This window comes from Equus przewalskii, chromosome 5, assembly GCF_037783145.1.
Source record: "Equus przewalskii isolate Varuska chromosome 5, EquPr2, whole genome shotgun sequence".
NCBI classification, from domain to species: domain Eukaryota; kingdom Metazoa; phylum Chordata; class Mammalia; order Perissodactyla; family Equidae; genus Equus; species Equus przewalskii.
The window spans coordinates 48,147,384-48,169,988 of record NC_091835.1 but is presented as its reverse complement, the minus strand read 5'-3'; the positions used below and the strand labels follow the sequence as shown (position 1 = coordinate 48,169,988).

Genomic DNA, 22,605 nt, shown 5'->3' with positions numbered 1-22,605 from the left:
TTTAATTTATAAATTAGGCACAGTTAGAGATTAACAATAACTAATAAGAAAATAGAACAATTGTAACAATATACTGGAATAAAAGTTACTGTAGCAATAGCCTCTTAAACGTGTCCTGTGTCATTTGCCCCTCATCCAATCCACTGTTATCAAAGTCATGTTGCATCTGGTCATATCTCCCTCTGGTTAAAAAACTTCTAAGTTTTGGTGCAGAAAAAATAAAGTTCATATTTCTCAGTCTAATCTTAAGACACTCTATTTTTTATTCCCCACCTCCAACCTTCTCCGTCTTATCTCTTAAAAATTTCCCATCAACCCACTGCTTCCCCCACCACAAACACTAGGCTATCTGTTCCACGTGTCATTTCCAGAACATAACACTGCTTCACACCTGGATCCAGCTCCACAACACATTTTCCCTTTGCCTCCCTCCTTCCCTCTGGAGCCCATGCCCACAGGAGAAATACAGGGAACCATTCGTTTAAAGATACATTCCTATTTTTTTTCTTTTTTAGATATATCCTTTATATTGTACCAAAGCTGATTATAGTCAGCTTACTATTAACATAGGCACATGAAAAAAGTTAAACATACATCAAAAAGAAAAGTCAGAAAAGAAAGGAAGACAGAATTTTACCAGAAATCCACATTAAGAGGGTGATGGTATTCAAGCATTAAATTTAGCTACGACCTTTCAAGAGGGCAAAGTTCTCATGACTTTCTGTGGTATTTCAAAGCGTTTACCACTCGGCACTGTAATCATTTGTTAATATAGTATCTTTCCTCTAAACCAGGGGCACCCTCCCCCAATAATCCCATCCTCTCTGGCATGTTGTGGTCACTCTTCAAAGGTTCTGGAATAAAAAACATGAACAGTGTAAGGTTTCCAAAGAGATTTCCCACAAGCTCGAGACTCCTAGTCGCAGTCTAGAAGCTAACCATGCTAAAGGTGACTTTCCCACTGGGAACAAGCATTTACCAGTAAGCACTGGCACTCTGGTCTTCTTTATAGTTAAATTCCCCAGTGTAAATTAATAACCTGACATTCTGATTGATGACTTCTAGTTTTATGATTAGTGTGCCTCAGCAATGGGTAACCTCTGGTTCTAAGGAAAAAGTACGTCTCTGAGATCTGGATCCTAGCCAAACACAAACTTCAGTGCCAACCTGCCTCTCCACGCCCCCCGGCCGCCAGACCCACCAACCCACACAGACACTTGGCAGAGAAATGCCTACCAGTCTGTCACCTAACTCAACCATCGCAAATATAACCAGCTAGTGCTAATCTGCTAGCTCGCCTTGGACTGAACAGTAAAAACAGGGTGGAATGCTCAATAAAGGTTACTGTTTTTCTATTTAACTACCATCTCTGATTCTATCATATTTATTTCTGCAAAGATTTTTTTTTGGGGGGGGGATAAGTGAGACCACAGTTAGTTTATTTTTTTAGGCAGTTATAGAAACTGGTTTCATATTCTCAAATTTATTTCCACCGAAATTGAGAGTTCTTCAAATGAGAAAGCATGTTAATAATCCCAAATATGGAAGTAATTTTTAAAATATTACACACTTCTTTCTTTCCCTATTCATTTATTAAACAAGGAATAGTAAATGGAAATATAAAAATTTCCTTATACAGGAAATGCAAAGAATAATCAACAAAATCCTGACAAGCAAAACTGAGATTAATCAATATTACACCTAGTGTAATTCAGATGCAGAAAAAGCAAAATACAGAAATAACATAATATTTCTGCATATGAGTTATGGATGAAATTTTCAAATGTTATAAAATTAAAATGCTTCTATTTTATTTATAGACTGCATAAACTATTAGAAAAATTATACTATGTATTTAATAAGTACTTCAGTACACACAATTCTTTCAGGCAAAAAATATTTTTTAGAGAATGTTCATTGCTTTGAAAAACAATCATTATGAAGCTGATTTTTAATCTCAACCTTACTGGCCTAATAATCAGTGATGTAGGCTCCACACTCTCCTTATATATGTTTTATAAAGAAGTTTCTCTCCTTAGCAGAACATGAATTGTTTTCATATTCATCTCAACATATCAGTTGTGGTGTTAGAGTTTTGTTGCTACCTTTTAACCAAAAATACACCCAAAAGCTTTTGTAAAAATTGAAGCATATTTCAATACATATGTATGTATTTCAGTACATATATTTTTTCAATAAAACTATACTTTCAAGTAAAGTTACAAAAATTGTTTATATGCCAATTTATAGTTTCAGGGACCCATTTTGGAGGATCGCGTACCAGTTGCACCTCCAATCTCATAAGAAACTTAAGCTTGTCCAGCCATCTGTGTGACGAATTGGGAATCTTGAGGATTTTATTTCTGAATGTGTTTTACCCCGTATTGAAGACAACATTACCATTCTTAAGAACACCTCAAGTTGTTATTTCCACGCTTGCAAGTCCAACGACTGCTAGGCCAGTGGCCCTGAAACCCTCTGTGACCATATCCAGAGCAACAATGTCAAATGACTACATTTCTTTACCAAGTTTTGTTTTTCTGATTATAAAATATATGCCCATGGTTAAAAACTTAGAAAATACAAAAAATAATAGAAAAATAAGTAAAAAACACCCACGATACCCTCACACAGAGAACAGAAAATCTTTGGAGCACTTTCCTTTCTGCTACGCACTTGGTTGTAGGTAAAAGCAGGCCATATCCTCGATTTTGTTTCCCGATTTCCCTCGCCACTCATCAAAGGATTTCCCCATGCGATTAAAAACTCTTCACACCTTTTTAAATTCCTTATCTTTGGTTGCTCCCAAGCAGTATGTAAAATATTTCATAATCAGATATGAACCACAATGTAGAGTTAGCAAACTCTGGAAAGTTCCAGTGCAATCAAGCTATCGTAATTTAAATATTTATTTAGCACCTATCACTGAAATGCTCTGTAGGTTGACACATGGTCCGGGTTAATATGAAAACAAAATAGAGGCATTTCCTCTATAGGAAGGTCTGGGATATATTGGCAACATGCCTTTAGACAAAAATGGGATTTGTCAGACTATTCAAAGACTAATAAAAAGAGAAAGGCTTGGATTTTCTTTGAACAGTCTAACATTTTTGCTATATTAGAGCTTAAGATATTAGAGCATGAACTACAAATACATCTGTTTAAGAGGGACAGTGAGAATGACACGAATTCACTAAAAGTTTATTTTATTAAAGTTTATTTTAAAATAAAAAGATTTCTATAAGAGTAAAATTTCAAAACCAATTTTGGTCATACCAAATGTTATAGTACTCTAACAAACTAACAACTTTTGAAGAGTTTAAGATACTTGATTTGAATCTGTTTCAATGTAAGGAGAGCTGACGGCTTTCCTGAAAGTCAGACCCACAATTGGATGTCCTCTGGAAGGCAAAAACAGAAGAGAAAAATGAAGAGAAAAAGAAAAAAAAAGTCAGCCCAATCAGATTTTTAAAGGCAAGAAATGAAGAGATATATATCCCCTTAATCTTAGACCCTTAAATAAAAGAGAAAACATTAAAGAAACTCTCTCTCACCCCTCAAAGAGAAGATCAGCCAGTCAATACCAATCTTGGTGGTATTGCCTTCAATATATATTTACAATCTTCCCACTAACCTACCTCTTGGCCTAATTCCCACTCCTCCCTGGACGATTGCAATGGTCTTCTAACTCATCTCACTTCTCCCGTCTAACATCTATTCTCACTCAACACAGAGAGCCTGAGAGATCCTATTCAATATAAATCTGATGACATTCTCTCTCTACTTAAAAGCTTCCAGTGGCTTCCCATTACACTTGGAGCAACAGTCTTGCAATGACCCCCCATAGCCTGGTCCTCTCCTATCTGCTGGCCTCTGCTATCACCTCTGGGACATCTCCTCCTATATCACGGAAGTGAAAACTAGAGAACTTTCTATGACCAAGCTAGGAAAAAGATGACTACTCCAGGCAGAATTTCTAAACTGAAATCAGTGATGGTAGAGTGAGACGACACAGCACTCGGGCTCCTGCTGAGGTCAAACCAAAATAACCACCTCGAGCAAGACTGAAAGATCATTCAGTAAGTGGGAAAATCTGGAAGGAAAGTGGTCTGGGTGTAGAGGCCTACAGTAGGGCCCTGTGGAAGCTGGTAAAAAGAGAGAGCATCCAGAAGAATATCGTTATGTGATAAAATAAACAATCACTACCTTCCGCTGAGGGCCACTTCCGAGCCACTGCTGTACTAGCTGCTTTCCACAAATTAGAAGCAGGAAGTCCCCATTATTTGAGAATAACGGTATCATTGGCAAACAATAAGAAAAAAGAAAGGTTTGAATGGAATCTTACCACAAAAAATGACACTAAGAATTCTGAAAACAACTTTGGTTTTCAAAACAAAATATGGGTTATAAGGGCAGCTAAAGCTCAAATCCAGTTTCCAATGGGCACGATACGTAATTGCACAACTGACTCTCAACAGTGCCATGAGCCATTTTCACAAACATGTTCAAAGACCGTCAATTTTCCTAAATATCTCCCTTCATCCTTCTTCCCTTGTGTCTTTTTCTTCTGAAGCATCTGTCGCCGTCTTTGTCAGATTTTTCTCTTTCCACTATCTACTTGTCTGGCTCTCCAGGCTTCTTCTGAAGCATCTGTCGCCGTCTTTGTCAGATTTTTCTCTTTCCACTATCTACTTGTCTGGCTCTCCAGGCTCTCGGTGGCTTTGACTGTAATTTAAGCAACTCTCTAATAGCATTTTAATTAACTTCCAGAAAACCTGTATCTTTTGTAAGACTTTTAAGTCTGGGTTTTTTGTTTTTTTTTATCAAATGCAAATTTGTCTGCATTGTTTTACATGGTACTTTCTGATATTTAGCCTACAACCTTTGATGACAAGGCCCTAATGGGGAGGATAGATACTATTCTTGTTCAGCTAGGAGGGATGTCTGATAAGAACTGATGTCCATTATTTCCATTAATTTAATCTTCACACGTCTTAATAGTCTGTATTATTCTTATATTATAGATAGAACTATTAAAGCTCAGAAAGTTGAAGAAACTTGTATGATTACAAAGCCTCGGCCTGTCTCTGTCAGTGCATATGCTCTCTCCACGTAACATTTATATAGCAATTTACTTTTATTTAACCTTTATAACAGCCATATGAGATAGGCAGAGATAATGTTATTCCTATTTTATAGAAGAAAAAATTGATATGCAGAGTGGTCAAATAACTTTTCTGAGGTATCCTCAATAGGGAAATCAAAGTGAAAATTTTATGAATGTCATATGTTCATAAACTATAATCTGTGTGTCTGCGTGTATAAAACAATGAATTAGTTTTTCCCATGATGCTAAGCCAAGTATTTTTTAACGATATGTTTAATCAGATTGCAAAAGTCAAAACTTTCTGGGGCCAGCCTGGTGGCAGAGTGGTTAAGTTCCCATGCTCCACTTCGGCACCCCAGGGTTTACGGGTTCGGATCCAGGTGTGGACCTATGCACGGCTCATCAAGCCATGCTGTAGCAGCATCCCACATACAAAATAGAGGAAGATTGTCACAGATGTTAGCTCAGTGACAATCTTCCTCAAGCAAAAAGAGGAAGATTGGCAGCAGATGTTAGCTCAGGGCCAGTCTTCCTCGCCAAAACGAAAAAAAAACACCTTTCTGTACAGTTTTAGCAGTCACAAGTTATAGCCCCATGTTTCTCCACTGAGGCACCTAGAGGGCTCCTTAAAACTTTAACTTTCTGGACCTCACTTTACATATAAGTAAATCAGAATATCTGACAGTAGGACCTAGGAATTTGCATTTTAATAGGCTTCTCAGATGATTTTTATTCACACTAAAATTTGAGACCTATAGCACGCAGCTCGATTTAGAAAGTGCCAGATGATGTGTAATTATAAGTAGGTGAGGTAAGGCCATATTCCCACAAATTTTGAAAGCATCTAAAGGAAGTCTATTAATCTATTAATCAGAGGCATTTACTGTGAGAACTCATAAACAATAGTTTGATTAACATGGCACTATAATTATCTAAGATTAATTAGCACTAGAGAAAAAGAAGATAAGAATCCAGACATAGTGAAATACTGAGAAGGTAACAAATAGTCGACGTAAAATAAAGAGCGTCCTGGATCTTAAATAAGATGTATTGACTTGCTGACATTTTTAATCAGTCTGGTCACATAAGAGGTAAAAGTTCACCCAACATTGCCATAAGGGCACATTTATAAGTCAAAGTGATAAGTGTGCTAAGAACTAAAGAATAAGAATCAATGTCTTGGAAAGTAATGAATGTCTGGAAAGTTCACAAATAGCATTGTGACCTCTGAAAAAGAATCCAAGTGTATTTGGTCTGAGGACAAATTTTGAGCCAAGGCATGGCTGGGCTTCCTCCTACCCAGCGTCCAAGAACGACCCGCTCAGGGTCTTCTCTTTCCAAATCATAAGGAGTTCTAGATTTTAAGTGGACCAACACTATATCCCCAAAAGACCATAGAATAAATGTTTGTTAAAACTGAGGAATTCTTCCTTTGATTTTGAGCTGGTCTTCTTTCTGCACAACCAAAATACTAGCATTAGTTTCTTCTGCCCATTTATTATAAGCTGTTTCCATTTCGGAATGCTACTTTATTTTTCAGATCACTTACTTAATCAATATTCAGTTCTATCTGTATCCAACAATTTCAATCGAATTCTCACACTTTCCATTGAGGACTAGTTAATTGCTTACCCAAGTTCCACGGAACACATTTAAAAGCTCTAAGTGTCATTCTCACAGGGCGTCAAGAAGGCTAATCCAATTATTATTCACATAAAAGGAATGAAGAGGAGAGGACAAAATGAGGCTACTGACTTATTAACTGCGCCATCCTTTAGGCCCTGCTTATCCAGCAAAAACAATTCCAATTACGGCAAAAACAAATCATTAAGACTAAAAACAAACAAGACGCACGATGCTACAGGCACAGGTACAGATTCCTGGCCCAAAATGAAAATATAGTTAAAAGGTTTTACTTCTAAATTTTTTATTAAAATGCCACATAAATTTGGAAATGTCTTGTTTACAAGAATACATCTTCATATTTCAAAATAGGAATTTATAACTAAATTTTCGGTTTGCAATTTATTTTTCCAAAAAGAAACATTATTCAGATTTTTAAAAAATAATACATTCAAAGAAACCTCAAGCTCTGAAAGTTTTCAGTAATGGCAACCTTTCTAAAAAATCTACCCTTGAGATCATTTGACATCCACAGACTAAAAGAAACTTGTCCCTAAAAGAGAAAGCTGGAAATAATTTGTTTCTAAATACTATACTCTAGTTTATCTAAAGGCACGATAACCTGCCTTACACACTCAAAAAGGAAGCTTCTGATTTTAGTAAGAGGATATGACAATATCTCTATTAAGTATTAAAATTATAGCAACAAAACATTCTTATTTGACTTAAAAAAAATGTTCTATTTTTACAAGTCAAGTTCTATTAAAAACTAGACAGACCAAAAAAAAATTGACTGGATAAACTAAAACTTGTCATTTCAAGAAAACCTGTAATCCATTGATTTTTCAGTTCACCTGGATTCTGAAATGATGCCACCAAACTTCTAGATTATTCAGCACAATTGGCGTAGCACTATACTCAGATGACATTTTAAATAAGCTAATTTCCCAAAGTCACCTCTGGAAGCAATTGGCTCAAAACGTACTTTATAATGGAGCACAATTAAAAGATAAAATACAGATAGTGTTTACTCTACATTAGACTTTTCAGGAAATACAGCTACTCAGTAAGAACAAGATCACAGACGAATGGAGTATAAAAAGGTATAGTCGAACACCTGTCAACATTTTGTAGAAAGTAGTGGGAACAAATAAAGTCCAAGTTCATTTTTTCTCAATTAATGTATTAGTTGAACAGGAAAAAGACTTGAATTTTTATTTTCCTAAAAAAGGTACCCTAATTTCAGAGGTCTTTCTAAAGTTTACACTACAATGATCTCGGTGGTAGTTTCTCTTATTTTCAGCTGGGAGTAAGCTAAAAATAAATATCTAGGACTCATGCTGAATGTGGGATTTCCACCAGTAAGGACACAGGAAAATTCAGCCCCTTATCTGACACAAGCAAGGGAATATTTTTTAAAGCAATAAAAATATATTAAAAACGTAAGTTCATAGACTAGTTAACAGACTATTTCTCTTCTTCTCTCTATAGAAGTCTACTTTAAACGGTTCAATCACTAGCTCATCTCAGAAGACTGGGGAGATAAACATTTCAGATTAAAAGTCCTTTATTTCTTTTCCATCCATTTATCCTGCCAGCCAGCACCTACAATGAGCAAGGCACTAGGCCAGAATTTTCTAAAGGAAATATTTAGGCTAAGACAAGGAGGCTAAAAAGTTTGATTCCTTTTATAATGAAAACTGTTAGGATCCCAATCTGATTTTAGTTCCTGAGCCTAGAAAGCAAATTTTCAAGGCAGCCTAGGCAATTCAACAGGTTCTCTCCTTTCAACTTTCTGAGAGACTGTTGCTCTCTCCGGACCCTGAAGCACTAACTCCCAAACAAGGTGATGTTCCATATCACAAGGACAAACACTGACTGCCTCCCGAGGAGCATTTCCAAAATGGACCTGTTCATTTGATCCTCTAAAAGACTTAAGTTGAAAAACCAGAACTATTTCCTTTGTGTTCACACTCATTTAAAAATGTCCTAAGGACGCGGGTTGCCACAAAATAAAACATCCCCCAAAATAATATTTCTATGACTTCAAAGTGCCATTAGGTTTAGTTAAGAGGATTATACCTGGAGAGGACGAAACACTTGCCACAGCCATAGCATACATATTCTGTTACTTAAACTTACTTCAGAAGATGGAAAATTTTTTTACTAAAATCCTATTAATCAAAGTCACAAGCTTCTTGCATAAAATTATTTCAATATTCTAACAAGGTACTGTGGGATGTGGGGGACAGAAAGATATTCCTCATTATTATTATTATTATTTTTTTTTGGTGAGGAAGATTGGCCTGAGCTAACATTTGTTGCTAATCTTCCTCTTCTTGCTCGACGAAGACTGTCACTGAGCTAACGTCTGTGCCAATCTTCCTCTATTTTATGTGGGATGCCACCTGCCACCACAGCGTGGCTTGACAAGCAAGCAGTACTAGGTCCGCATCCAGGATCCAAACCTGAGAACCCTGGGTCACCAAAGCGGAGTACGTGAACTTAACCACTCCACCACCAGGCCAGCCCCAGCATTCCTTAAGTTTTTAAACACATTCTTAGCAAGAAGAGTCTATTAGGTTAAAAGAAACGTGAAATAAAATGCATTTCTTTGAAAAAAAATATATATATACATACACATACATGCATATACACACACAAACATGGCTAGAAAAGAAAACTAGCCAAAAAAAAAAAAAAAAAATGTACGAGACCAGCTTTCAAAATTAGCCAGGGCAAATTGACCACATTCAATTACATTCAAATACGAACTCTCTCAAGTAACAGTTCTGATCACTACGGCATTTTATTCTTCACCTAGCTACTTCAAAAATTCTAAATTAACACAGCTTCACCAGGAATGTGAGTGAGTCCACATTATTTCACTTTAGCCAAATATGCTTTTTTGTATATCATGGTTCTATTGCCTTTTGCTCTTTTTAGATTATTTCCTAAGTGATATGTGAAAATCTGTGTATCTCATTATTTTTATTCTGGAATGCAAAGATAAATAACATGTCTTGCTTTGAAAAGGGGAAATTTATAAATCAAAAGTCACTATAAGCATCACACACAGATATAAACCATTACATACAAAATAAATACATACTTTGAAAAGATCAGTCTATTATGTATATAAAGGAATATGCCATATAGAAAAGTAATTGTCTCATTAATTCTCAATGTAACATTGGAACTATGCCTAGAGTTAATGAATTCATAGAGTTTGGAGAGAGGAGACGGAAGGAAGGTGACATCTAAAAGTTACTTTTTCATCTGTACATTTTCCTGAGTTCACCCTACAGTTTGAAATCACATAGAGCTCCAAAAACCACCTAATGTCAATTGCTAGTTTAGAAATTCCACACTATCAAAATCTCCAGGGCTCTCTGTACACCAAATGGGAGTATTTTCCTTCTGTATATCCATGAAAGTGGTGTTTGCATAAGCAATAGTGAGAAGTCATCAGCCCTTTGCAGACACTGTTATAATTTTCATCCATTAAAGCTACTAGCAGGTTTGTCACTTCAGTTTCCTAAGTTACAAAGATAATGACCTGCATGCATTATAAACATACGCACTTTTATTTCTACAGAGACATTAGATAACCCAATTACAGACTAATCACCGTGTACGTGACTAATCACGCATTCACGCTGTATACATAAGCAATCCCTGTTAGGAATCAAACTGGGATAGGCAAATGCATAATTAACTGGAGATCTGGCCACTGTGTTATAAATAAGGTTGACATAAAGGTTCCTTATTACAGACTCTGTTAAACTCCCCCCTCCAATTAAAATAATCATATTTTTAAATATGTGCAATAATGTGAAATGAAGACAAGGGGGAAATAGATTTGGCAACTATTAGAGAAATTAGTGGTACAAAAATTAGCTATGAAGATTCCATGGAAACTTGAATGATTGTATATTGAGTGCTATCATTAAATCTACATAGATTTTCCATTATAAATAACTGAAAAGGTGACATTAGTATGCAAGTATTTCATCTCTTTAAAAATATATAGCTGCACTGTCCAATAAGGTAGCCATGAGCCACACGTGTCTAACAAGGACTTTAAATGTGGTTACACCAAATTAAGTATAAAACACATACCAGATATTTAGACTTAGTACAAAAAACAGAATGTAAAAGATCTTGACTTTTTATATTGATTTTATGTTGACATGATATAATGGATTAAACTAAACATTACCATCATGCATTTCACCCGTTTCTTTTTACTTTTTTATGCATCCACTAGAAAATATCAAATATGTGGCTCGTGTTATATTTCTATTTGACAGCACTTATCAATAACGTTTACATGACTTTTTTTTCATCAAAGCCACTGGGTGACACTGTTTCTCCACTAAATTGATACAACCAAAGCATTTTCCTGGCAGAGAAAAAAAACCACACAGACACACACACACACGTGCACCCACGTGTGCACACACAGCAACAGACATGATGTGCTCTTTATAACTGTTCATATTCTTAAGATGAAAGACCATGAATACACTTAAGTAATTTTATTATTATCTTAGCCGGACTGGCTATACTTAAAATCTTTAATAATCATTCAGATTCCTCAATAATAAATGACAGCTCTGATCAAATTAAACAGGCAGAATTTGTTCCGTTTGTGACTTTTTCCCCAAGCGCTATCCACCTTCTAAATGGTAATGTTCTTCACGACCTCCTCTAATATTACATCTTATTTACCTACATTTTAATAGATTCCCAAGGAAGCCATGCAAAATAACTTAGGTGAACAAAAACAACAAGCTGCTTTTGTTAACAAAGAAATGATTTCCTGATTTGCAGTTTGCTTTTGCCTTGAATTTTGAAATTCTGAACATTTTTAAATCAATTTATTGAAAAACTAAAATGAAAACCAAATTCAACGTTTAAGCCACCATCACATATTCTTCTTGGATGAGATAAAGACTTCACAGAGTTAGACTTTGCAATGCAACTGATATTTATCTATGGGATAAAGTCCTAAATAATACATTCCGGAGGCTGCCTGGTACTATCTGATGACCAGAAAATTCATCGTAAGGCTCAAGAGTTTTGTGTCATCTGTACATTCAATGGGTTTTATCAGTCTTCTAATTCTGAAGGAGAATTTAGACTTGGCTCCATGTATGAAATGGCAAGTGATATCTAGGCTTAAAATGATCAGCCCGACTCTTTTCCTATCCTGTTCCCCCAGCAGCATGTTCAAGTCCAAGAGAGAACTGGATAACAGCCAACAATTTGCCTCAGGCTGGCTACATACATTTAGCTGACCCTCCCTCAGTTTCCTTCTCTCTAAGATCAGACTAATTCTAGTCCCCTAAGCACAGCCTGCACAGAATGAAGCATTTTAAGATCTCATTGCAACAAGCTACTTACAACCATACACTACCAGCTCAAGATATGAAAACAAACTATCATGGCACTATACTAAACTATAACATGTCCTAAATCCTGTAACCTTTTTACCTTTATTTCATGAGAACTATAAATGTATACTACATTAATTTCCATTTCTAAGAAAAAATTCCCCGTCTTCAAAATGTAAAGCTGCTCAAAATCTAAAACATTTATGTTTAACCGTGATGTGGTGAGGACCTTGTGAACATCTTTGAAGCTATAGACTTCCGCCCCAGAAAAATGAACAGATGAACTTTTGCATAAAATTTCAGAGAAGAGATGAATGATTCTGGACCTAGATTTAGAACCCTCTCTAAGCTGTTATATGCATTCCTTCAAGGATTGTCTATAGGTCATCTAGATATTTTTCTGTGATTTCCCGTTTTCTTACATTGATGTCTCATTATCCCATCTAGACTCTGAGCTCTGGAGAGAAGGTGCTGCGTCGTATCTGTCTGTGTATGAGTTGTAAGATTTTTAGCACACTGCACATTTTAATGTGTTGATATGACATCTGATAGGTTCACTGACCTTGATGGATAATATTAGCTAAGAGTAGCATCTTCTTTTTAAAAAGTAGTCTACATTTATGGTGAACACGTATGGCCAACTAATATTTTGGACAATAATTATCCAACAGACTTGTCTCTGAACTACAACTTGTGCACATCTTTAAGATTTTTTCCCCCAGAGATCAAACCTACGCATTTTATGTTGACAAGTAAACATCCACTCTCAGTTCAAAGTTAAGACAATTCCCTAGAATAGCCTTACAAAGAAAACATAAATAAACTCCTTTTTAAAAATACCACCAATAGTAAAAGTATATATTGGTAATTACTAAAAAGATTTAAATTTCTATATAAAGGAAATAATGCTCATTTGACTGTTAACAGAGTACATCCTCAGGTACAAGAATATAAAGACGTCTGAACCTTCTGAGGTTCATTCTGAATTATTTGACAGAGCTTCACTGAAAACACGAACGTAGAAAATAAACATAAATTGAGTTTTCAATTTCATATATTTGAGGGTTTTTTAGAAGATACAATCATAAATATCACACACAAGAGAAAGGAGGAAGATTTCATAGAATAGGAGACACATGTCAACTACATAAACAATTCACCACAAACATGTGGGTTAGGCAGAATTTCACAAAGCTCAAGAAACTGGCCGCTTGCAAAGGTGTTGCTTCAGCTTGTCGAAATCTCTTAAGATAATACATGATATAATAGTTGCATTGATTACCTTCATATATCCATGAGATTACATCTCACAACAATGTTTTCTGAAAAATATAACTCCCACCCTAAACCCAAGATAAGCTCATTCTTTTGACAGATGAAATAACACGAGTTGTCAATGAAACCTACACAGACTCTACAGGGCTGTTACTGGCACAAACCTTATTAACGGAAAATCTTGAAATAGAGTATATACATATATTTCTTATTTTGAAGTTCATAAACATTCCTACTTCGACACAACAAATGAGAACTGATTTAAAATAGAAGTGAAATTAAATTTGGCAAAGCCTTTATTCAACTAGAGTGCTGGAAAGAATATTCTAGAGGTCTGTTTCCTAACAGAATACAACAAATTCACACAAATGTCACTACAGATATAACGAATGTTTTTCATGCCAGTGTCACTCACCCTTGCCTGCCTGCCTCCCCTCCCCCAGGCTTTTCAAAATGTATTTCATACACAGAGTCACTGTTCTGGTTGTTTATTTAATTAACATGACAGCCCAGCATACACAGCATTTCTTTCAGTTCTACAGTTTTAACTTTTTACACTTTAGACTCAATACAGAAAGAGTAAAATTACTGTTTGACTCCTTCCAACCTCTGTAAATTTATATAGATTCACTAACTATTTCTGTCCATTAAAACAGTTTTTCAGTGTGCTGTAAATATCTGTATTCACAAAGTAAAATCACAATTTTGTCCCCACACACAAAAAAATTCTTTACCCTCACCTTTCCCAAAGGATAAGAAAATCTTGTTTTTTCTTTTTCATGTTTTCAGAAGTTGACATTAATTAATTTTAATGCTGTCAGCAAGTCATAAATAATCAATATTGCTCTTTGTATCACCATAGCTGAGGTACACTACTGAAATGTGATAGAAGCTACAATTTAATTAAAAATCCCATGATTGTTTCTGAAATTTATTCAGCTGAGAAATATGTTATGTTATACTAAAATGTATTTAGAAATTTAAAGGACAAAATATTCTATATATTCAGGAGAAATACTTCTGAATTTTATAACTGTACTGTAAACGCAAGTAAATTATACTTTTTACCAAAGATGTAACAAGGCCTACCATATGCCTACCATCGAAAATCACACCTATTTCTCCCATTTTTCTCTCGTTGTTTGCTTTTTTGCTTGAAAATATCTTCCTCACATCAGGGATGAAAAATTTGATTCTACGTTTGATAACCAACCACTAGATACCATTATAGTCCTATAAAAATCTATTTTTATTAAAGGTGTTTAATTAAGTGCTTTAGGGAAAAATTTGTGGGAAACAATTTTGATGTTTAATTACAAAATATAAAGCATATAGCTGTACATTTCTGACTGACATTGCATCCATCACAAAGAATTTTGTGATTATGTGGTACAAACACATTAATGGAGAGAGGCATATGCCTTGTGTTTATTTAATGTGAAATCACAAGCAAAGATATTAAACTCTTCTTAACATATAACTAAAATAAAATGGGATTGGTTTGGAATCTTTCAAAAACGAATGTGTAAGGTGTCAGAGTAACTAGAGAGGAATGACTAGCCAATTGTGTTCTTTGATGTACAAAGAGAACAGAGACACCCTTCAAATATAATTTCCAAATGATAAAAATTTCATATTTAAAATTTTACGTTGAAAGATAACATTTATTAATCATATGTAAAATCTAATAATTCAAGAAATTCTAGGTACCTCTGTATATTCCAGTGTTTGGAAAGTACAGTGGTAACTTGAGAGAGACACACCTGCTCTCGGAAGTGAACATCCACTTAGAAAAGATACATACACCTTAATGGAAACAACTGCCTTCTTAACACTGCCAACCAAAAAAGCACAGTTTGACACACTGATCTGCAAAATCAGCTTCACTCTTGAGGATACTGGGCTGGTAGGACGGAACTAAAAGCCACGCAAATGTTACAAACTTTGTCCGCTCTTTCCTGACAATAAAGGTATCTTCACTTGCATTCACAGACACACCCAGGGTCAGATTAATTCTGTGACTGAAGACTGGACCTGTTTCTCCTTTCTTTGCTTGAAGGTATCTTTATCATCAGCGCTGCAAAACCCAATTCCATATACAATATCTAATCTATAGACTTATTTATGGCTCAGGAAGGAAGAAAGGAAGGGAGGAAGGGAAGGAGGGAGGAAAACATCTCCATCAGTTGGTTTGTCTCATGAGAATTTTATCATCTATTCTCCTTGACCTTTTAAATTGAGTCAATGAAGGAAGATTCTTGATAAGCAAGTGGCCACTATCATTCACATGGAGAAGAAAAGGCTGAAATGCTGTCACCTTTAAACCTCACAATGGGCAAGGTCCAAACAAATTCTCAAGAGGCCTCTGCCAGACTCTCTGAGCTCTATGTCCTTACACCTCTATTTAAAATTCACTTGTTGCCCGAGTGTTGTCTTGAGTTGATAGTACATGCTTTCAGAAAAGAACACCTAATCAGGCAGCATTCAGGGAGCATTATATACGTGTTTTATAATTATTTTGATTCTTGACTTCATAAACTATGCAGATGACAGTGGTACACTTTGCTCCCTTGATCAGAAGTTTATTTCCTTATGATAAAACAGATAAGCCATTTACTATATAGCTCCGGAACTTTTCACACAGTTCAACTAACGTATGAGATATTGCCCTATCTTATAAGATACTGTTGCATGAGTTCCCACCCCCCACCCCACAATCACGTTCACCAACAACTTTAATGGGTCATAGATAAAAACTAGTCTTAAGAAATACATCCACACTCACCCATACTCTAATTAGAACTTCAAGGATCTAAATTTCTGCTAAATGTAACCTTGTTTTTCCATCAACCATAAGAGATCAAGTCTCTCACATTAAAATATTCCTCATACACAGTGCCTTTAAAAAACTAGTAACCAAAGAAAATGACCAAAATACATTACAAATATGCATATTCAACAGCATTAATCAGCAAAACATTTGAAAAGGAACTGCTCAGTGACTTTCTTATAAATTTGCAGATTATTCAGATTCTCCATTTATCAATTCAAACCAGAGAAAAATCCATAAAAATCTGCAGTTAGTTAACACTGCTGGTTAATTCACCCACCCATAACTCCTTAACTTCTAGACATTATCACGGAATTTCAGAAATTTTATTTCAGAGGCTAAATGATATTAATTTGGAGCCAAGTTATTTATGATTAAATCACACATTTGCCTTAGAAATTATGGTTCAATTCTGCAATGATCATCCCACATTTTCCTGTAAGTGAAAGAAAAGTGTGTCCAAACATATCTGAACCAGCAGTGTTTTCAATTTAAAAGACATTCTCTCCCGTTACCTGTGAAAAGAAATTAAAATGTGCTTTCCTCCTCACCGGTTCACCCTTACATCGAAAGCTTACTTTATTCTGGTGATTTCCAAATTTCTACCAAAATGAACTATCAGTCAGTGGCCTGTTTTTAACTTCATTCTTAGAGTAAGCCTAAACCCAAGAAATATTTGCTTTATCTAAACAAAAAGCTAAATAAGTACATTTGTTTTCAAACAAAGAGAGGCTAGGATGCTGTCATCCATTCTGCAAAATAATGTCAAACCACCACATTCTCTGGAATCAACTCCATTTCAGAAACAAACAAGCCACTCACACCATATGGTGATTACTAGTTCTTAGAAATACCTAAATGATGATCCACAGAATAACCTAAAAAGAAAAAAAGCTTACTCTACCTTAGGATATTCTCTCACTCTCTAAAGTTGTCCTAAGAGTACCATAGGTAGGCATGAATTTCAGTGGAAAAAGTGTAAATTTCCACTTGCTATACATAACCCCTCTCCACCACCCCCTCTCCAAGTGTCAAATCTGCCTGGAATAGAGAGGTGAACATTTAAATATGCCTTTTCAGATACAATTTGTACTTAAAGTTAGGCTTTGTTCTGTTATGCCCATTACAGCAACTATATTCCATGGTCTTAAAATGCTTCATGATAATAAGGAGATTCATCTCCAAAATTCACTAAACTTTATTTAGGACAACTTCACTCACAATTCTAGATTCCTCCTCCTCCTTCTCTCTGAAATATTTATATCACCAGCAATCTTAGAAATAGTCTCCTGAATTAATATTTCCTGTATAACCTGTATATATCCATTTGAACTTCTAAATATCCACTTAAGCGTACAGATGCTCAAGAGAAATGTTATTTTTTCAGTTGACTCTAACAGCGCAGTTCACAACTTTGACAAATTCTGAAGTTCAGATATACTGTTCCTCAAATTGAAGTTTATGATTATGACACAAAACACATTAGCATGTAACAACATATGTCCCCAAATTGCATTTAAAAAGCAAACTGGCTCCACCAGCAGTCTCTTCAAGTAAAACTTTCTGCAAAACCAGAAAGGGTGTATAAATACGTCACCTTCAAGCATTCCTTTCTTTACTCTACAATCTTTTTACTGACGTCCATAAACGTTTACCTGTCACTTTAGAAGAAAGAAATTTTATTTTAAAAAATAGAAAGAAATCTAGTAAAATCCACGTGTTCAAAAATCACGCACGCTAAAAAACTAAAGTCAAAAATTCCTGCTAAAGGAGCAAAGTAGGAGGATACTTAAAAGTGTAGGCAAGCCACAAGCCAGGTGTAGCAGATCTAAAAAGTTAGCCCAGCTGTGGAAGACCCTACAAGTGCCATCTAGTTTTATTATTTATTCCTATTCCTGTTGTTCAAATTACAAAATACGGTGTGAGAGAGGGAGAAAAACTCGCTAGTTTTCTCCTAACTCTGGAGTCACACGACTTTTCTAGGCAATCTTTCCTTTAGTTCCCAGCGCTCAGATTCCCTCCACTTTGCGCCAGTTCCCAAGTGTTTCAAGTTTTCCCGAGAGGCCAGGGAGGAGCCGCCAGGGCTTACCTGTTCCCTCGGTATGCAGGGCAGGGAGGTCCTCCGGTGGGACTTGCTGCTACAGCCCGACATCTCGGCGGACACCACAGAGCTGGACCGCCTCCTCCTCTTAAACAGCGGGATATCTTCCTTGGTCCCAGCAATCAGCTGGGACCCAAAATGCTCCCTCGGAGCCGCCCCCGCGGACTGCGGCAAGATTTGCTCCACGTACCTGGCCAAGAGGATCCCCAGCACGCCGGCCAAGTACGCCAGGTAAGGTCTCCAGGAGACCTTGAACCTCTCTAAGGAAATGAGGGACACGGTCCTGACCGCGCTAGTCAAGGCGATCATGAGGACGCCCAGCCTCAGCCTCAGCACCAGCCATGTCGCGGCGGCCAAGCAGCTGAGCACCACCCCCGCGGCGGGGAGCGAGAGTAAGTGCTCGTCCCCGACGCCCAGCCCAATCTGGACGAGCGCTTCCCCCCCGCAGCAGGCGGCCAGCAGCGCGACGGCCAGAGGCAGGCGCACCCCGGCGCGCAGGAGGTACAAGCCCATCCAGAAGAAGGCACACAGGAGACTGAAGAGCAGCGCCGAGGGCTGCAGCCAGGGGCTGAGCGGCGCGCCGCCCCCGGGAGCACCTCCCCGAGGCCCCGGGAAGACGCCCCCTCCTGCTCCCGGGGCCGCTTCCTCCTCCGCCGCCGCCGCCGCCGCCTCCTTACTCGGCTCCAGGTCACAGCCGATCTCCCCGCGGACCAGCCTCACCAGCAGCGCCAGCAAAAAGGACAGGGAGCCCGCGCAGAGCGCCGAGGAAAGTTTCCCGGAGCGCCGGAGCGGCTGCAGCACCAGGTCTCCCCAGCAGCCGCGGCAGCCCGAGTCCCGCGGCGATGCGGGGCCCGCGCGACGGTGGCAGTCCGGGCCCGCCGTGGGGGCTAGACTCGCCCCACCGTGGCCGGGCTTGTCCCTGACTCGGGCGTCCTCGCCGGGCACTGCCATGGTGTGCCCTCTTCACGGAATCCCCGAGGTCCCCCGGACGCCCCCACCGCGACCCACACACATACACGCACGCTCTCTCTCTCTGCCCAGTCCCACCCTCGGAATCCCTTCTTCTTCTCCCCAGGCCCACGAGCCACTGAAAGTTTCAGCTTTCGAATAACTCCTGGAGAATACTAGATGCTCCAAAGAGACGCCTCCAAGTTGAAAGCTAGCACAGGCAGAAATGATCAGACTTCCTCTTTTCCTCTCTTTGAAAAGCTTTTAAAAATCCTCTGCTCCACCCCTACCCCCGACTTAATATCCTCCGGGGTCTCTTGCTTCTTCAGGGTTTTAAAGGTTGCCCAATGCGTCCGGCGCACGGGGGCCGCAGACGCTGGAGCAGCCGGGGGCGCAGGGCGAGCTCGGGGCCATCTCGGGCGCAGCTCGGCGCTGCGCTGCGGCGCGCCGGGCCCGAGGCAGACGGAGGTCCCCCTTCTCTTCCTTCCTGCAGCTCTTTCTCTATCACTCTTTCTTTCTCCTCGGCCGATCCTCCCCAGCACGGCCCCAGGAGGCCAACCGCCATTCCCTGGGGCAGAAAGCAAAGCCTCCCCTGCGTCTGTCGGTCCAGTTCATAGCAAAGGGTGGAAGAAATGGAAAGGGGGCTGAGAAATAACCAAGAAGTTAAGTCCCGTCGGAGAAAGACACAGTCCGAGAGACGAGCGGCTGCCGCAAGAGAAGGAAGGGAGGGAGAGCGAGCGAGCTAGAGAGGAAGGGAGGGTGAGAGGAAAGGGAGGGTGAGAAGGGAGAATGAGATTTGCTCGTTTGGGGTTTTTTTTCCTTCTTTTTGGTGCGAGGTTGGTGGTGATTTGCAGTTTTGCAGAAGGGAAGCGAGTGGAGACGACTGGTTAAAACTATATAAAAAAGTAGGCAACTGGAGTGATCTGCAATTCCGCTTTCTTCTTTAAGGCTACTCCCTAGGAAAGCTTTCCCAGCCGAGCTCCCGCCCCCTCCCCCGGAGGAGGCGCTGCTCTCAGCTCCATTCTGCTTTCTGCCACGCGGGGCCCGCACCACCAGCACGCTGGAGAAAGGGTTGCTGTGGCGGGTCCACCGCCCAGCTCGCCGCAGCCCGGGGGTGCGGGGGTCTGCGGCTGGCCCTCAGGCTGAGCTTCCTAGGACGTTGGAAAAAAAGGATTGTGCTTGGCTACTTGGCAGGCTATGGGAGCCAACATCCTTCCTGCTGTCATTAAAAATGACAGCCACATCTACTGTCTGAGTGATTCAAAGAGGCTCATATGTTCTCAAGTCAGTCCTAACAGCAAACCAATTTCAGGTGGCATTGTAATGCTTTGGCTGCTCCTGCTGGAAGGTCTGTTTTCGACAGAGAACCCAAGCCTTTCCTGTTGGTCCAAATGATGGAAAATCTCAACAAGTTACCCAGACGCTAAATAGCATCATTATTAAAGAGAAGGGGAGGGGATTCATTTTTTTTTTAAACTGTTACTTTAAAAAAAATCCAGTATATGAGAGTATCAGTGACGGTTGTTCATAGTGGATGAGAACTTAGACATTAAGTGACCCTAGCCTGGAGACGGTTTACAAAATTAGGAAGACCAAATAGTCAATCAGAAAGTAATATAAAGAAATCTCGAGGGGGGAGCGAGGACAGGTAGATTAACACTAGGAAAGATCTTAAAAGACGGTCTACGGTTGTGAAATACTATGTCTACCATGAAGAAAGCTTATGAGAAAAAAATCAGGATCTTAGTTGTTAATGTTTACAGGGTGCACTGTTCGTGTACTATAGTAATGTAAGATTTGGGAAACTAAAGGAAAATTTTAAAGCTAACTTTTTTGGCAGATTATAAATAATTCATTATCTGTTCAATGGACTTAAAAATCCATCAATGTTGGGAGCTAGTTTCTCTTTACACTTAGAACAAGAATCTGATAGTCCTTGCTTCATTTTTAATATGGCTACCTTAGATGTCATTTGCTCTCACTAATAATAGTATTAATAATCCAATTTTGTCTTAATTATCTTGACATTCCAGGTTAAAGTGTGTTTATAGCCTGGAGTATTTCGATAATTGGTTCAATATGCCACTGCATTTTGTGTGCAGAGATGAAGCAATATAAAGAAAAGCCAAAGAAGATAGATGCTTGAGATAAAATTAATTCTTGGGGGTACGGGAGAAGACAGCTTAAGTCTTAAATGTAGTTTCATGGGAAACAGCCTGCTCTAGTTAGAGACAAGTATTAATATTGATATTATGACATAAATGTATGAGCTGTGATGATACAGCTTCTCTCCATCAGATGTTCAGAACTGTGCTACCACATGGAGAACAAGTTGGGCAGCTAGTCAATGGCAGTGGACACCATCTGTTTAATAATTAAGGAAACAGGAGCAACAATGTCTTTGCCAAAGACAAATGAGCCCCCTAGAGTGCACACATAGTTTTCTGAGTTTCTTTTTTAGACGTATGATTCATATGCCAGAGCCTACCTGGGACACTTCAGAGTAAAAACCTTGATTAGAAAATCATGCTAATAACTATTGACATCAAAAATAGCATATTAAAATGAAAACCTGTAAAAATCTGGGCATATGTCAAGGTTAGAAAGAAAGGCATAATGAGGAGGATTTTAGAATATTTCCATTTTCTCTGTCCCCTACCCTGACAATTGTCTCCGTTCTTTAGGAAAAATAATAAATCATCATAAAAACTGAACTTGTAAGAGATGGAATGTAGACATTAAAAAAAAAAAAAATAGTGTAACAGGGGTCAGCCCTGTGGCCTACTGGTTAAGTTCAGGGTGCTCCGTTTCAGCAGCCCGGATTCAGTTCCCAGGCATGGACCTACACCTCTCGTTGGTGGCCATGCTGTGGCAGTGACCCACATACAAAAATAGAGGAATATTGGCACGGATGTTAGCTCAGGGCAAATCTTCCTCAAGCAAAAAGCAAATTGGTACAGATGTTAGCTCAAGGTGAATCTTCCTCAAGCAAAAAAAGAGGAAGATAAAACAAAAATACTAGATCTGTATGTTAAATAGTGACATCCTTGAGTGTTCAATATATTACAGAAGTGGTGTCTTGGCATCTGGGTTTTTCCCCATTCTCAACAAAAATCTTAAGCAGAAATTTCTTTGTTCCACCAAAAGGAAAGAAGATAGATTCCACGCCACCATCCCCTCATTACCATCCAGAAACTGGAGGCAGATAAACAAAAACAACAACAAAATATTCATTATAGAGACACAGAAAGCAGCATCACTATACTAACTGAAAGAAGTGGCTGACACTGTGTGGAACAAATTACATTAAATAAGACCCAAA

At 38.4% G+C, this 22,605-nt stretch overlaps 1 protein-coding gene across 1 annotated transcript in view; it reads right to left on the bottom strand.

The window, feature by feature from the left end:
- PDE3A (phosphodiesterase 3A) overlaps nucleotides 1–22,066 on the bottom strand; it is a 293,369-nt gene extending 271,303 nt beyond the window's left edge. Inside the window, exon 1 of the mRNA XM_008513554.2 lies at nucleotides 18,324–22,066. Coding sequence (XP_008511776.2) covers nucleotides 18,324–19,286 — 963 coding nt within the window. The 5' untranslated portion in view covers nucleotides 19,287–22,066. The remainder of the gene's footprint in view (nucleotides 1–18,323) is intronic.
- Nucleotides 22,067–22,605: the final 539 nt, after the last annotated feature.